The following is a 17261-nucleotide window of genomic DNA, read 5'->3' as shown; positions in this document are numbered from 1 at the left end:
TCCTTCACTTCTCTCAGTTCTTCACTCTCCTCCTTCTCTTCACTCAGTTCTTCTCTCTCCTCCTTCACTTCACTCAGTTCTTCACTCTCCTCCTCCACTTCACTCAGTTCTTCACTCTCCTCCTATACTTCACTCAGTTCTTCTCTCTCCTCCTTCACTTCACTCAGTTCTTCTCTCTCCTCCTCCACTTCACTCAGTTCTTCACTCTCCTCCTTCACTTCTCTCAGTTCTTCACTCTCCTCCTTCTCTTCACTCAGTTCTTCTCTCTCCTCCTTCACTTCACTCAGTTCTTCACTCTCCTCCTTCACTTCACTCAGTTCTTCTCTCTCCTCCTTCACTTCACTCAGTTCTTCTCTCTCCTCCTTCACTTCACTCAGTTCTTCACTCTCCTCCTTCACTTCACTCAGTTCTTCTCTCTCCTCCTCCACTTCACTCAGTTCTTCTCTCTCCTCCTTCACTTCACTCAGTTCTTCTCTCTCCTCCTTCACTTCACTCAGTTCTTCTCTCTCCTCCTTCTCTTCACTCAGTTCTTCTCTCTCCTCCTTCACTTCTCTCAGTTCTTCACTCTCCTCCTTCACTTCACTCAGTTCTTCACTCTCCTCCTTCACTTCACTCAGTTCTTCTCTCTCCTCCTTCACTTCACTCAGTTCTTCTCTCTCCTCCTTCACTTCACTCAGTTCTTCTCTCTCCTCCTTCACTTCTCTCAGTTCTTCACTCTCCTCCTTCACTTCACTCAGTTCTTCACTCTCCTCCTTCACTTCACTCAGTTCTTCTCTCTCCTCCTTCTCTTCACTCAGTTCTTCTCTCTCCTCCTTCACTTCACTCAGTTCTTCTCTCTCCTCCTTCACTTCACTCAGTTCTTCACTCTCCTCCTTCACTTCACTCAGTTCTTCTCTCTCCTCCTTCACTTCACTCAGTTCTTCTCTCTCCTCCTTCACTTCACTCAGTTCTTCTCTCTCCTCCTCCACTTCACTCAGTTCTTCACTCTCCTCCTTCACTTCACTCAGTTCTTCTCTCTCCTCCTTCACTTCTCTCTCCTCCTTCACTTCACTCAGTTCTTCTCTCTCCTCCTTCACTTCACTCAGTTCTTCTCTCTCCTCCTTCACTTCACTCAGTTCTTCTCTCTCCTCCTCCACTTCACTCAGTTCTTCACTCTCCTCCTTCACTTCACTCAGTTCTTCACTCTCCTCCTCCACTTCACTCAGTTCTTCTATCTCCTCCTCCACTTCACTCAGTTCTTCTCTCTCCTCCTTCACTTCACTCAGTTCTTCTCTCTCCTCCTTCACTTCACTCAGTTCTTCTCTCTCCTCCTTCACTTCACTCAGTTCTTCTCTCTCCTCCTTCACTTCACTCAGTTCTTCTCTCTCCTCCTCCACTTCACTCAGTTCTTCACTCTCCTCCTTCACTTCACTCAGTTCTTCACTCTCCTCCTCCACTTCACTCAGTTCTTCTCTCTCCTCCTCCACTTCACTCAGTTCTTCTCTCTCCTCCTCCACTTCACTCAGTTCTTCACTCTCCTCCTTCACTTCACTCAGTTCTTCACTCTCCTCCTCCACTTCACTCAGTTCTTCTCTCTCCTCCTCCACTTCACTCAGTTCTTCTCTCTCCTCCTTCACTTCACTCAGTTCTTCTCTCTCCTCCTTCACTTCACTCAGTTCTTCTCTCTCCTCCTCCACTTCACTCAGTTCTTCTCTCTCCTCCTCCACTTCACTCAGTTCTTCACTCTCCTCCTCCACTTCACTCAGTTCTTCTCTCTCCTCCTCCACTTCACTCAGTTCTTCACTCTCCTCCTTCACTTCACTCAGTTCTTCACTCTCCTCCTCCACTTCACTCAGTTCTTCTCTCTCCTCCTCCACTTCACTCAGTTCTTCTCTCTCCTCCTTCACTTCACTCAGTTCTTCTCTCTCCTCCTTCACTTCACTCAGTTCTTCTCTCTCCTCCTCCACTTCACTCAGTTCTTCTCTCTCCTCCTTCACTTCACTCAGTTCTTCACTCTCCTCCTCCACTTCACTCAGTTCTTCTCTCTCCTCCTTCACTTCACTCAGTTCTTCTCTCTCCTCCTCCACTTCACTCAGTTCTTCACTCTCCTCCTTCACTTCACTCAGTTCTTCTCTCTCCTCCTTCACTTCACTCAGTTCTTCTCTCTCCTCCTTCACTTCACTCAGTTCTTCACTCTCCTCCTTCACTTCACTCAGTTCTTCTCTCTCCTCCTTCACTTCACTCAGTTCTTCACTCTCCTCCTTCACTTCACTCAGTTCTTCTCTCTCCTCCTCCACTTCACTCAGTTCTTCTCTCTCCTCCTTCACTTCACTCAGTTCTTCACTCTCCTCCTCCACTTCACTCAGTTCTTCTCTCTCCTCCTTCACTTCACTCAGTTCTTCTCTCTCCTCCTCCACTTCACTCAGTTCTTCACTCTCCTCCTTCACTTCACTCAGTTCTTCTCTCTCCTCCTTCACTTCACTCAGTTCTTCTCTCTCCTCCTTCACTTCACTCAGTTCTTCACTCTCCTCCTTCACTTCACTCAGTTCTTCTCTCTCCTCCTTCACTTCACTCAGTTCTTCACTCTCCTCCTTCACTTCACTCAGTTCTTCACTCTCCTTCACTTCACTCAGTTCTTCTCTCTCCTCCTTCACTTCACTCAGTTCTTCACTCTCCTCCTTCACTTCACTCAGTTCTTCTCTCTCCTTCACTTCACTCAGTTCTTCTCTCTCCTCCTCCACTTCACTCAGTTCTTCACTCTCCTCCTTCACTTCACTCAGTTCTTCACTCTCCTCCTTCACTTCACTCAGTTCTTCTCTCTCCTCCTTCACTTCACTCAGTTCTTCTCTCTCCTCCTTCACTTCACTCAGTTCTTCACTCTCCTCCTTCACTTCACTCAGTTCTTCTCTCTCCTCCTTCACTTCACTCAGTTCTTCACTCTCCTCCTTGACTTCACTCAGTTCTTCTCTCTCCTCCTTCACTTCACTCAGTTCTTCTCTCTCCTCCTTCACTTCACTCAGTTCTTCACTCTCCTCCTTCACTTCACTCAGTTCTTCTCTCTCCTCCTTCACTTCACTCAGTTCTTCTCTCTCCTCCTTCACTTCACTCAGTTCTTCACTCTCCTCCTTCACTTCACTCAGTTCTTCTCTCTCCTCCTTCACTTCACTCAGTTCTTCTCTCTCCTCCTCCACTTCACTCAGTTCTTCACTCTCCTTCACTTCACTCAGTTCTTCTCTCTCCTTCACTTCACTTAGTTCTTCACTCTCCTCCTTCACTTCACTCAGTTCTTCACTCTCCTCCTTCACTTCACTCAGTTCTTCTCTCTCCTCCTTCACTTCACTCAGTTCTTCTCTCTCCTCCTTCACTTCACTCAGTTCTTCACTCTCCTCACTCTCTTCCATCAGGTCTGACATGAAAGAAAAACATTCAATTTAATTTTCAGTACATCAAAATAATTCAAAGAGATAAATATAAAGGACATGAAAGTGAGCCCTGATGTAATAGTAGAAAGTAGACAACTGTTATAAAATATTTTAATGTGAAGCCTTTTAATTAATTGATTACATGTCCTTGAAACATTCCATGAATGAGGCAAATTTATCTTCCAATTATTTTTAAAACATTATAGACACAAATCCCATGTTTCTTTAGCAAGAAATACTAAATATATATTTATCAATGACACAATTATCTAACATGATATTAACATTAAAATATACAATACTGCCATTTTTGACACCAACTTTGAGATTTATATTTATTTTACTAAAAACATTTTAATTAATGGCCGTTCACACTAGACTTTTCCTTGCACTGACTTCCATTCATACGCATGTGAAAGTGGGACACCAGAATCACAAGCTCAAGTGAATAACGAGAAATAACACAAGCATTTAGCATTCAAGTGGAGTGGATTGTTTATTTTTAATTATTAGTTATATGTTTGTAAAAAGCTGCCGCAGAGTGGGACTACATTTCACGACCGTTGCAGTGTCTGTAGAAATTCCACATGCTCAAAGTGTAGAGTGGCTTTAACTAGTTTTAAATTAACTATTTGTATGAGCTTTAACTGTGTCCTACATGTTTCAGTCAACCTTTTTACTTATGACATGATTTTCTTCCTTTTAAAAAGTTTGATGTTTCTGATATGAATGTTCTTCATGAATAAACACCAACCTCTTTGTTCTTCAGGAACTTCAGTGTGTTTCATTCTGCAGGTTCTGGATCACTCATGTTCTCACTGTCCTCTTTAATAAACTCAGTCTTTGCAGATTTCAGCTCTTCCTGATGCTTTCATGCTCGTCTTCACTTGTAGCTGTTGAGAATTTACAGCATTTATTGGAGAATGACTGTGGGAGGAGCTTCACTGATGATGTAATTGCAGTGGGAGGAGCTTCAAAGATGATGTGACTGCTATGGGAGGAGCTTCATTGATGATGTGATTGCTGTGGGAGGAGCTTCACTGATGATGAATTCCAGTGTGGGAGGTGCGGATCTGCCAAAATCAAAAATTTCAATTACTGATTTTGTTTTTATAATAAATGACACTAAGCATGTATGTCTATCTATTCATCGTACAGAACCTGATGCCATTCAATAATTATTTGTATTACTAATCCTAACATCATTCTGCTTCTTCATTAAAATAGTTATCTAGAAATAAAGAAACGAGTATAAATAATTTAAATTCTTCCAAATATAAATAATGGTAAGAAAAAGTTAAAAATCATAAACAGAAATAACCGTACAGAGTAACCAACAATTACCCTCAGTCAGTTGACAACAATGAAATACGTTTTAAAGGGGCATTTGGCAACTCTAGCTATTTCTTCGCTGCTTTTCACTTTTGTTGTTGCATGTTTTCTCAACGAGCTCCCCCTACAGCTGTTGGGCGTGTATTTCACAATAATGTCGTAAAAGAAACTCATTTGCGGCCCCTCCTCCGCCTTTCTACCGCTGCTCATGTGCATTTGTTATAATCGGAGCCGGCCAACTTTATCGTGTGGAGCTATGTGTACCGAGGTGGGTTATACATCATACACATTGAGGGAGACGTGTGTGTTTATGTCGAATTGCCGTAAAGCAGTTTGTGTTTCTCGCTCATTCTCGCTTCTCACGAGACTTCCTATTTCCAACTTACCGGGACGTTAATCCTCATGTTGCAAGGTTGGTTTTCCGCCTAGGAACGTTGGGGGGACCGGGGAAAGTCACCATTCTCACCATAACAGGTTATTAAACCATCCAAATGATTTCTAAACGGTTTTATTAAGTTGAAATAGTTGCCGAATGCCCCTTTAAATGTAAATTTAGAGGAGATTTGAAGACATCAGCATAATAAATGAGGTGAAAACAGGAACTATTGACATGAAATAAAGAGTGTTTTCAGCAGATCTGTTAATATTGATGAGCCTCAGACCATCAACACTCATTCAACAAGACATTCAGGATCATCAGAAGATCATCTCACTTTATTCTGAGTGTTTGCTGTTAGAAACACATTATTTGAGTCAGGATATATGATAAAATCCTGTAAAACTGCTCTAGTGAAAGAAAATACTGTTGCATCTCACAACATGACAAGGATAAAACATAAAAAAAGAAACATTAATGGCATTCATCTTAATTAACCACCTCATATATATAAATAACTACAGCAGCATAATGTCAATATCTAAAGTATACATTCATTGCACTAATTTTATTCAAAACTGACAACGATCCTAAAAACTCATTAGAAGCTCAATGTGAAGTTTTTAGCCGTATCTGCTCCTGTATATTTTAACAATGTGAAATAAGTAACACATTTGATTTGTAAAGGATAAAATAAAACGGCAGCAGCATCAATTCCCCTCACAGATCTCAAACTTTAACTCTTGACTTTAACATTCAGTAACAGTTCTCACTCCAAACATCGAGACAAACACACAAACGAACACACACTCGCTCAGGTCTGAATGAACTCCACATATTCTCCTCATGCTCGCTGCTGCTGCACTAAATGTTTATTTCAGTAGAAAAGACGCCAGAAAAGACGCACAAGTATCGCTGTGATCGATGAAAACCATACAGAAATGACTCTGTCGCTTAATCAAACTATATAAAGTGTGTGTGATGGTTGTGTAAATATGAGAAATACCGTGAACTGCTCTCCTCAACACAGAAGACTCTTCTTCTTTATTGGCGGCTGGAATTAGCGCCATCTATTGTGGGTTTTGGATCAGAGACTCACATTACTCTCTTTTTCATGTGATGCATGATAACGAGGAAGCGAGCCCTTTTTTAATTTAAAAAAATACAGAGATGACATGTTTATTATATACAACTTTTCACACAAAATGTAGTAATGTGTTCAATGTCATCAGAATACAAATGAGAAAATAAGAGTTAAATGTGATTAGCTGAAAAAACTGAAAACTAATAGAAAAAATAGAATATAGAGAGAAAGGACACGAGGGTAAGATATTTTATTTTGATGTATAGTATTATAACTATACAATTACAATTACATTGTAGCCTACATTTTAAAATTCTTACAAATACTTGCTTTCATATTTACTGAAGATGTCTAACTGTAGTAAGATGTATTTTAAATTCTTTCCAAAACACAGCCAACAACAGTCAAATATGAAATTTAAATATTAAACCTCTGGTATGTCTGAAATAAAAGGCATAACAAAAGATGAACTATTTTAATCTTACTGAAAATGTCCTCATAGCAATATCAATGATTGAAGCATCAGATCTGCTCTACAATACTTGATTTACACATGCAGCTGTAAAAACAGAAACATGTTTAATTGTGCAAGAACAGAACAACTCATGTCAAAACAAACACATGATCGGGTCGGGAGTGAGATTTGTTGACGGAGGGGGGGGGGGGGGGCATGTGTAGGCTACTGTATCACGTGCCGTTTGAATTGACATGCTACAGCGATCTGTCACATTTAAAGGCGTCAAAACGTTGGAAATATTGACGGAATCTGACAGTTGATAATTTGTTCCATATCAAAAGTAACCTTCTCCGTCTAGTCTGTCGGTGTCAGTGTCCTCTTTGTCTGCGATTTTTCTCTGCGTGAGAAAATGCAGTCGTCCAATCAGTAGTTAAGAACCTGAAATTTCTTATAGTAATTCGGAAATTAGTGCACATGAGTGAAAAAAAATACAGCACAGAAGAATGTCTAATTTAGCGTGAGATTTATTTGTTGAGCGTGAGACCGTGAGATTGAGGCTGAATGCGTGAGTGTCACGCCAGATGCGTGAGAGTTGGCAACCCTGTAACGCCGGTAAAACAAACGATTATCAGTTTAAACTAAAGGTTGGAGTCGATGTAGTGTTCCTTGCAACTTACCAAAGTTCCAGTGATCATGGATATTGACATGCAGAAGGAATTATGAATGCTGAGCCAGTAAAAAAACAGGAAATGACAATCAGTAAGTTTACATTATTTTCCGGTTAAAAATTTGGAGCGGTGCAAACACTGGCTTGAGGCTATCAACCACCCAAAGTTTAGAGAGGACACCGCTATGGAAAACCTGAAAAACCATAGGGTTTTTAGTCTCCATTTCAATGAGAGCACTGACACCACCAGTCCACCCCAGCTCGAGTCTGCCCGGGCTCTTCCTCCTGGCCGTCCAGCAGGTCTTGCTCCTCCGCTGCAGCAGCTGCTCCGGCCGCCTCTTGTTCCTCCATCATCCGCAACTGTTCATCGCTGTATTGCGGCTCGTACAGGTAGCCACGAGAATCGGATTCTTGCACCAAATCTTCAAAATCTCCTTCTGCCATATCAACTTAAAAACTACCTTCCGCCATCGTGGTCAGCCTGCCCTCCTACTCAGCTTTCTCCACAGAGCAAGAACCTGTTAGCTTAGCTTGAAAAAAAAAAAGATATCTGAACCTATTTGTACATTCTGTGAGTGAAATCCCACCCCGGGTTGAAAACATGCGGCACTGGCTCCTACTACTGGCTGTGGTCTCTAGCCTCTGGCCAAAAAAGCCTCCGATGACGCTAAAATGATGATTTTTGCGTCACCGGGGGATTTTTTCCAGACAAAAAAATACTCAAAATAAAAACAAAAAACTCTTGTCTCAGGGGGACATGAGGGAGGGAAACACGGTCATTCAAAAATACTACAGGTTTCTACTGATAAAAAGCTTAATGCTAATTGGTGAAGTATCCCTTTAAGTCTACCTTTTTCATACGAATTTATAACTACAGATTTTCTAATATAGTGTTTCTTATTTTTCCATAAGAAATTGAATAAACATTGGTGAACTATCTTGGAAGTCTGAGCATCAACATAAAAAGATGTAGCAGAGTACGCTATAGACGTATAAGACCGTCTGCTTTGGAAAGTTCTACCCTTGAGAGACAGATCTCTTTATATTTTTTTCTGTGCCTTTTTTTTTTTTATAATCGGAGAAAAGTTATCAACACATCTGTTCTTCATAACCTTAGAAAAGAGTATACCCAAATAAGTAACTTTATGTTTCACTGGGATGCCTTATATGTTTGTTAAACAAAAATTTTTGATTGAAAAGATTTCACATTTATGGATATTTAAAAGGAAGCCTGATGTCCTGGAAAGTAACCTAATAAGATTAATAGCTAAAGAAACCTGAGCAGAGTTGCATAAAAACAGTGTAGCATCATCTGCAAGATGACTCAGTATGATCTGATTACTACAAAATAATCGAGTATCTGATGTCATGTGACAAGTCAAATTAGCTTTTCCACTCTTGCAAACAGAGGAAGGTTACGAGGTGTGGAGAGACATAATTTATCATTGGAACATGAACAGACAGGGTCCAATTTGTAATCATTTTAATGAATACAATGCAATTAATATAAACTTTTCTTACAGTGTGTGGGACATCCGACTACTTTCCAAGAAGGCGCACAACTGATTTACAAATATGGAGATAAATATGTACAGGAATTGAGGCAGTAGCCATTGACAGCACTAGAAAAGCTGCATGATTATGTACAAGTATTGTACGAATTTGAAAACTTGTTAAATCTTGTGAGTATTAAGGCTTTGAGACTATGTTTGTACTGATTGGGCTATGGGTTTTGTAAGAAAAGGTTTAAGAGACAACAAATGATTGATAAAATTTTTGATTTAGGGTTAAAACCAACACATACATACCATTGTGAATATTTGCCTTTGTAGCTTTTCGTATCCCGTTTACTTCTCCTCAAACAATAATGGGCAATAAAAGGCCCTTTTGGTCTTTTCAGCTGAAAAAAAGAGAAAAGAAAATATCATTATATATAATATATTGGATTATTTAATGGTAAAATTACTGATTTACCTTACAAATTATTGTTGTTACATTATTAGACATTAAAAGCATGGCAAGTGTTGTGATTAATATGCATTTAAAACAAATATCACTTTAAAACTACCAATACTGAGGTAAAAGCACGGACAGTTTTGTGGTTACTGTCCTTTTACCACACCTATCACAGTAAAACTAAGGTTACTTCGGTAAAAGCATGGTAAGTGTTGTGGTTACTGTGCATTTACAACAAATATCACATTAAAACTACAAATAATGTGGTAAAAGCATGGTAAGTGTTGTGGTTAATATGCATTTAGAACAAATATCACATTAAAACTACAAATAATGTGGTGAAAGCATGGTAAGTGTTGTGGTTAATATGCATTTAGAACAAATATCACATTAAAACTACAAATAATGTGGTAAAAGCATGGTAAGTTCTGTGGTTACTGTCCTTTTACCACACCTATCACAGTAAAACTAAGGTTACTGTGGTAATAGCAAGGTAAGTGTTGTTTTTACTGTGATTCTACTACAAATACCACTTTGGAACTAATTGTACTAACTTTAAACCTAATATGAATATGATTACCTGATAGAAGGTCTAGGCCTATAGCATGTCACGTGACAGATAGTGTTTAATCACCCTGTTTTGAATTAGAAAGCAATGAAACGCAAAGCCTCCGTGTCGATGACAGATATAATGCAGTGACTGAACATGAGCTAATCTGATTCATTTCGACCATCAGAAAAGACATTATATCAAACATTATTAGGACAGTGTATTTTCGACTACTTACCAACATCTGTGACAAATGAACTGATGCCAAATATCGCTATGTGTTCGGAACGAGACTTCTTCAACGCGATTTCCTACTGATAAAATTTGCGTAGTCGTTTATACTTTTTTTTTTTTTAAATCAATAAACAGCAAAGCAGTCCAGCTTCCCTGGCAATAAGACCGAAATAATAACATTAAAAAAATACATATATAAACATGATAAGATATCGTGAATAAATGTCGATTAAACAGCTTTCTCTGCTGCAGCCCAACTGGCAGAAAGAATTACATTACATTAGTAGAAAAATAAATAAAATAAATAAATAAAAATGCTGATATCACGAAAATAACAAAATAAACGTGTCCGTATCACGAACCAGTAGATTAAATGACGTGACCATATCACAAACTGCCGTGAGACTGGGCTGTGTGGCACCTCAAAAGCGTGGAAATAATTCCTGATTTATATTCAAATGAGTGTATAGGCCTACTGAGAAGTCTGAACATTACTGATATCGTCGTTTTTATAACCTTTATTTAACCATCTGGAACGGAGAAAAAATTATACCACTTAGCGCCTCTAGTGTACTTTTCACCCGAAAAGTGCAGGGAAACGTACCTGGAGGTAGGTATTTCAGGTTTTGCAAAAATGTAGGCAGAGTAACGTATTTCCAATGATCCTGGGTTGTGCGTTTGTCTGTGCGTTTCTTTGGGGATTCATTTTGTCGGCATAAAAGAGTGTTTCCCGGGTTCGTTGACTGGCTGGTGGTCTCCTCGTGCCTGGATGGATGTTTGGGCTGCCAATCACGTGGTGTGTTGGCAGATGGATGGAAAGTCTTTGAAGCTGGAAAGTGGGCTTTGCAGTCGAATAATTTAAATGAAACTTTGCAGCAAAACTTAACTTAGAATCGAGACTCTCATCGGAAAATAAAATAAAGCTAAGAAACAGAAAGAAAAGTGAGACGAGAGTAGCGCTGTTCTATGGCGACACGCAGCAGTTATGCGCAGTGTTTGTTTTTTTGTGTTTTTTTATGATTGTGTGTGACTAAAGTGACAAATAGTTCATTGTTTTTAAATTTGACTTGTTGGAAATCAATGGGTTACCTCAGAGTGACTGGCTTTCTGCTCTTTTTGACGCTATTTGGTCACTTTATGCGGGTGTTCACGCAGTTTGGATTACAATCCTGTTTGGATTACTGTCACTCCGTAATATAGGAATCGTAGACCCAGCTGGAAACTTTCCGGCGGAGATCATTGAGCATGGTCCTTCCAATGGAGACCAGGGAATAAGGCCAACTAGGGTGAGGAAAAGAGGCAGCCGTGGCTGTGTCCGTCGGAGGCTCAAAAGACAGGGTCATCGGAGGATCCCTCTCCCCTCAACAATCCTCGCCAATGTACAACCTCTCCGGAGTAAGGTGGACGAACTCCAAGCAAATGCTGATTTGTATCGGACTACAGGAATGCATGACTTATTGCACTGACGGAGACGTGGCTTAAAGAGTAGGATCTACAAACTGATCTGGAAATCGATGGTTTTGGAGTAACGTTGCGACTTGACAGGGATCCGGCAGCAACAGGAAAATCGCTCGGTGGTGGTCTATGTTTGTATGTAAATAAGAGCTGGTGTAACACAGTTACGGTCAGAGAAACTGTGTGCGCCTCTGACATTGAACTTATGTCTGTCTCTCTCCGTCCTTATTATTTGCCGAGAGAGTTTCCATAGATATTTGTCACATTCGTATATATCCATCCGAGGGCAAACGCGGAGAACGCATCAAAGACAATTGTAAAAACGGTGCAAAGGTTACTGTTACGATATAGGTCAGCCAATAGAGGGCACCAGTGAGCTATCTTGGGATGGGGGCGAGACAAGGCGAAGGAGTGTATAAAAAACATCAGAAATGCACAAGGATAGCTATGTGAAGTGAGCTGAATAAAAGCTAGTGTTTGACCCATCACAAGTCTCATTTATGAACATGAAACATGGTGTCAGAAGTCAGAACCAACAAAGACTGCTCAAGCCGAACAAGCAAGTAAATAGTAGACATACTGACGGACAACGTATTTGTTAATTAAGTTACTTGTTCAGTCAAGTCAGATCAACAGCTAGCAACCATGGCATACAGCATCCCGGTTCCAGAACCCATGGACATAAAAGGTGACGCATACAGCAACTGGGCGTTTTTCCGTGCACAATGGGAGAATTATGAGATTGCCACGGGCCTGGACAAAAAAGACGCAAATATTCGAGTTGCTACACTATTGACAGTGATGGGTAAAGAGTGTCATCAACTTCAACGCCATCTACACATGCCGTCGGCAGACAGGGAGGATCCGACTAAGATACTAGATGCATTACAGTCACATTTCGAACCATGCAAGAATGTGATCTACGAAAGGTTTGTGTTTAATGACTGTAAACAAACTCAGTGTGAGACAGCAGAACAGTTCATTGCAAAGCTAAGGAAGTTAGCAGACACGTGTGAATTTGGTGAATTAAGAGAAGAGTTGATCCGTGACCGGCTGGTCATAGGCACAAAGGATTCAAGTGCACAAGCACGGATGTTGCGTGAACCAAAGCTCACACTGAACACGGCTATAGACATGTGTCGCGCGAGTGAACAGGCGCAACTGCAAATACAGAAAATAAGCGGAGCGGAGCGGGATGACGTCATCAACTTCACTTCCAGAGAAAACGTCCCGGGTTACGTATGTAACCCTAGTTCCCCGAAGGGACGGACGCTGCGTGAAATCGCAGTGGGAACGCCCTCAGCGTGACGCGTCTGAAGCATGAATGAAATCAGTCAATGGAGAGAATGAGCGTACGGCGAGTGACGTCATCGACCAGGAAGCTATAAATATCCCCTGAGTACACAACACGCCAGCTTAAAAGTTACTGAAGCAGCGACCCAAGGGGATGCCGAGAGTATGGCAGGACACCAAGCGTCCGTCCCTTCGGGGAACTAGGGTTACATACGTAACCCGGGACGTTCCCCTTCAGGGACTACCGCTGCGTGAAATCGCAGTGGGAACGCAATACCCACATCCCCATACGACCAAATCCCCGTCGTGTGTCATTAGGAGACACAAACCGACGAGAGAACCTGAGCCCCGGGAGTGGAGCTAAGATCGAGGGAATAAAATCTAACGAAAGTGTGCGGTGAGGACCAGCCTGCCGCATCACAAACGTCCTGAAGAGAAGCTCCTGAAAGAAGAGCTGTAGAAGCAGCCATACTCCGGGTGGAATGAGCCCTTACAGCCAAAGTGAAGGCTGATGGGCCGAACCATAAGCAAGTGGGATGGCCTCGACCACCCACTTGCTCATCCTTTTTCTAGATGCAGGACACCCTTTCTTAGGTGACCCAAACAGACGAACATTTGTTCCGATCTCCTCCACAGGGCAGCTCTGTGGACGTAAGCATCAAAACCCAAACTGGGCACAGCAAATTAATTTTCTCCTGGTCTGACGTCAGAAAAGGCGGAGGACAGAAAACCTGCAGAACTATAGGTCTAACTGAAACAGTTGGAACCTTAGGCACATAACCTGGTCTCGGAAAGAGAAAGGCCTTAACCAACCAGGAGCAAATTCCAGGCACGAGGGAGCCACCGAAAGTGCTTGAATATCTCCAATTCTTTTTAGAGATGAGATAGCGAGAAGAAGGATAGTCTTTAGAGTAAGAAACTTTTCCGAAACTTCCTCGATGGGCTCGAAAGGAGCAAGGGAGAGACCTTCTAAGATGACGGCCAGATCCCAAGCTGGTACCCTTGTGCGAACTGCAGGCCTCAGCCTCAAGGTGACACGAAGGAAGCGAGACATAAGCGGGTGTTTCCCGAGGGAACCTCCACTTGAAGGGGTGTGGTAAGCAGCTAAGGCCGCCACATACACCTTCAGTGTGGAGAGGGATAACCCTGCAGGAAATCCAGGACTGTATCAACCGGGCAGTTAACTGGGTCCTGCTGGCGCTCTCCACACCAAGAGGTGAAAAGTTTCCACCTCGCGGCATATAACTTCCTCGTGGAGGGAGCTCTGGATCGGAGGATGGTCTCAAGGACCTCAGCCGAGAGACCAGAATCTATGAGCTGGGCCCCCTCAGAGGCCAAGCCCACAGCCTCCATAGCTCTAGACGGGGGTGAAAGATCGACCCACTCGCCTGAGAGAGCAGATCTCTCCTGATCGGTATCTCTAGGGGAGAGCCGTTGAGGAGAGACACTAGGTCCGCAAACCATACCCGGGCCGACCAGAACGGGGCTATTAGCAGGAGACTGAGCCCGTCCCGGCGAACCCTCTCCAGAACTCCTGGGAGCAGAGCGATCAGGGGAAAAGCGTACAAGCGTGACCTCGGCCACGGATGTAGCATCGCATCCAACCCCAAACCACAGCGGGCAGTGTGATGTTTCTCGAGAAGCAAATAGGTCTACCTCGGCAAGACCGAAATGTTTCCATAGGAGTTCCACCACCTCGGGGTGAAGACTCCATTCCCCGGGCCTCGGCCCCTGTCTTAACAGGATGTCTGCCCCCTGATTTAAATACCCCGGGAGATAAAAGCTCTCAGAGAAAGAATTTTCCCCTGGGACCATAGAAGGATCTGACGTGCCAGTTTGTAAAGCGGGCGAGAACGCAAACCCCCCTGATGGTTGATATAAGAAACCACCGATGTGTTGTCTGTCTGGACAAGAACATGGTGGCCCCTTAGGTCTGGGAGGAAGTGTTTCAGAGCCTGAAACACCGCCAACATCTCTAGGCAGTTTAAGTGCCACAGACGATGATGGTCCTCCCACAGACCCTGAGCCCACCCGTGAGAGAGGCATCTGTCATTAGCATAACGCGACGACAAGGAGCTCCTAACACAGGGCCTTGGGACAGAAACCAAGGATCTTTCCACATGATCAGGGCGTGATGACACGGTCGCAAACTCACGATCATGCGAAGCGGATTTCCCCTCGGGGAGAATCCCTTGGTCCTGAGCCACCACTGTAACAGTCTCATGTGCAAGAGGCCAAGAGGTATCACGTTGGACGCAGCTGCCATGAGACCTAGCAGTCTCTGGAACTGTTTTACAGTGGATGACTGGCCTAGCTTGACCTGATCTACTGCAGCGAGAATCAAAGCAATACGAGCAGGTGACAATCGTGCCTGCATCGTCGTTGAATCCCACACTACACCTAGAAAAGTGGTTCTCTGTAATGGAGAAAGAACACTCTTTTTGGCGTTGAGCCTCAGCCCCAGTCACTTGATATGAGCAAGAACGACATCTCGGTGCCGAACCGCCTGTTGTTCCGATTGAGCTAGAATCAAGCAATCGTCTATATATTACAGAAAGCGGATGCCCTGTAACCTCAGCGGGGCTATAGCAGCATCCGTAAACTTCGTGAATGTTCGGGGTGACAGTGCTAGGCCGAACGGAAGAACCCGATATTGGTACGCTTCGCCCCCGAAAGCGAACCTCAGGAACTTCCTGTGTTGAGGGAGGATAGATACATGGAAGTAAACGTCCTTAAGATCTATCATGACAAACCAGTCCTCGGATCTGATTTGAACATCCCCAGTGACAGACACAGCGCCCTGTAACGTACTGGCAGGGAACAGCTGGTCTGGGCACTCCACAACCCTCCTCGGAGGGGGCGAGCGTCCCTCGGGAAATCGCTCGCCAAGTCTCTCTACGCCCTGTGAAGGCAGGGTTAGTAGAGCAGACCACTGAGGGCATCGGAAAAGACGGGGCACCGTGTTCTTGTGCAGTGAACTCAGGTCTTTCACGATAGGGACCACCCTCAGAACCCAGACGTTCAGCACGTCAGGATTTTTTTTTCTTTTTTCGATGAAGTAGTATCCTAACTCCCTGCTGGGTGGGGGACCCATTCCGCCAGGAACTCTACTAAGGGAACCAGCCTCTCGAGGCTGGCCTCCGGATGAACATCCCGAGTGACAGACACAGCGCCCTGTAACATACTGGCAGGAAACAGCTGGTCTGAGCACTCCACAACCCTCCTTGGAGGGGGCGAGCGTCCCTCGGGAAATCGCTCGCCGAGTCTCTCTACGCCCTGTATAGGCAGGGTTAGTAGAACAGACCCCTGAGGGCATCGAGAAAGACAGGGCACCGTGTTTTTGTGCGGTGAACTCAAGTTTTTCCCGATGGGGACCACCCTCAGAGTCCTGACGTTCAGCCCGTCAGGACTTTTTCGACGCGGCCTTTCTGGCGACAATGACTGTCCTCAGATCAGTCCTGCCCCGAGAAGGCCGCGCCGGAGAGCACCCCGCCTCGTCCCTCCAGTTTCTCTGCAGGGGGGGCACGAGACGTGACACCCCGCTTCTGCTGTGCTCTTTTTGAAGACGAACTCGACGAAAGACTTTGCTCTGGTTGAACATTCTGCGTGACAGACACAGTGCCCTGTAACGGCGCACCGGCAGGGAACGACTGGTCTGAACACACTAGAACCCTCCTTAGAGGCGTCGAGCGTCCCTCGGGAAAGCACTCGCCAGACCCTTCTACGCCCTGTTTCGGCAGGGTTAGTAGGACGGGCCCCTGAGGGCGCCGGGAGAGACAGGGCACCCTTAAGGGAGGTGAACGCAAGTCTCTCTCGGCGGGGACCCCCCTCAGATTTCCTTTGAGCAGGTCGGCCTGAAAAGCCTGCATAAAAGTCATCGTATGCAAACATGCAGCCGCCTGCCGAGCCACCGAGTAAGCCTTCCCCACCAGCACAGAGGTATATATATTTATTTATTTATTTATTTTTTGGTGGAAGAGCCGGTGCTTTAAGTGAAGACGATGAAGCAGGAGAGAGATAGCTAGCAAGCGTCTCCTCCGCCTACAGTATCGTCACATAACCAGCAGATTTAGCACCAACAATGTTACCATAAGCATTGGACTGATTTGTGTAAATTCTGCTTGAAACCGGTCTAACCCAGGTCTTTGAAAACTCAGCATGAAGATCTGGGAAGAACGGTAAGCACCGGCTAGAAGGTTGAGGTCGTGCAGACAGAAATCTATCATCTAGATTGCTTTTAATTCTAGAAACCTGTCTATCAGCTGGCCACTCGATACTGTTATTTTTTTTTTTTTTTTTAGCTTTTCAACAGCCCGAGATAATACATCCATCAAACCTTCTTCATTTACAGTATAATGTGATAAACTAGTTTTCTCTGATAATAAACGTTCGACATCCAGCTCCTCAGAACTGGAAAATCTCAATTCAACATCATCATGTGCCTCCACCCGGGCAG

General features: G+C 43.6%; 2 protein-coding genes and 1 pseudogene across 4 annotated transcripts in view; all 3 read right to left on the bottom strand.

Annotated features, from left to right (window-relative positions):
* Positions 1 to 6152, bottom strand: part of LOC143746091 (uncharacterized) — a 606033-nt gene extending 599881 nt beyond the window's left edge. Inside the window, exon 1 of the mRNA XM_077237825.1 lies at positions 6116 to 6152. The gene's annotated coding sequence lies outside the window, so the exon portion shown is untranslated. The remainder of the gene's footprint in view (positions 1 to 6115) is intronic.
* Positions 1 to 17261, bottom strand: part of LOC143746052 (uncharacterized) — a 257996-nt pseudogene that overhangs the window by 37791 nt on the left and 202944 nt on the right. The window lies entirely within an intron of this gene.
* LOC143746066 (uncharacterized) lies at positions 19 to 6116 on the bottom strand. 2 transcript variants are annotated; one of them, XM_077237782.1, is made up of 3 exons: positions 6017 to 6116; positions 4156 to 4226; positions 19 to 3385 (listed from the first exon to the last, which is right to left on the bottom strand). In XM_077237782.1, the coding sequence occupies exons 2-3, from the start codon at positions 4187 to 4189 to the stop codon at positions 123 to 125; spliced, it is 3297 nt and encodes a 1098-aa protein (XP_077093897.1). In that variant the 5' UTR covers positions 4190 to 4226; positions 6017 to 6116; the 3' UTR covers positions 19 to 122. The 2 variants fall into 2 exon arrangements, with proteins under 2 accessions (XP_077093897.1, XP_077093898.1); XM_077237783.1 differs by lacking the exon at positions 6017 to 6116 and having other exon boundaries at positions 19 to 3208; positions 4156 to 4528.

Source organism: Siphateles boraxobius, unplaced genomic scaffold (assembly GCF_051911475.1).
Source record: "Siphateles boraxobius isolate OS27281-9 unplaced genomic scaffold, OSU_SipBor_1 21, whole genome shotgun sequence".
In the NCBI taxonomy this organism is placed as follows: Eukaryota; Metazoa; Chordata; class Actinopteri; order Cypriniformes; family Leuciscidae; genus Siphateles; species Siphateles boraxobius.
The sequence above is the reverse complement of the archived record's forward strand: the minus strand, read 5'-3'. Positions and strand labels throughout refer to the sequence as shown.

Excerpts from the sequence above, each read along its gene's own strand:
- LOC143746066 (XM_077237782.1), bottom strand. The coding sequence starts at position 4,189 with ATGAAACACACTGAAGTTCCTGAAGAACAAAGAG. Across the intron at positions 3,386-4,155 it reads AGTTCCTGAAGAACAAAGAG|ACCTGATGGAAGAGAGTGAG; the intron begins GTTGGTGTTTAT and ends CTTTCATGTCAG.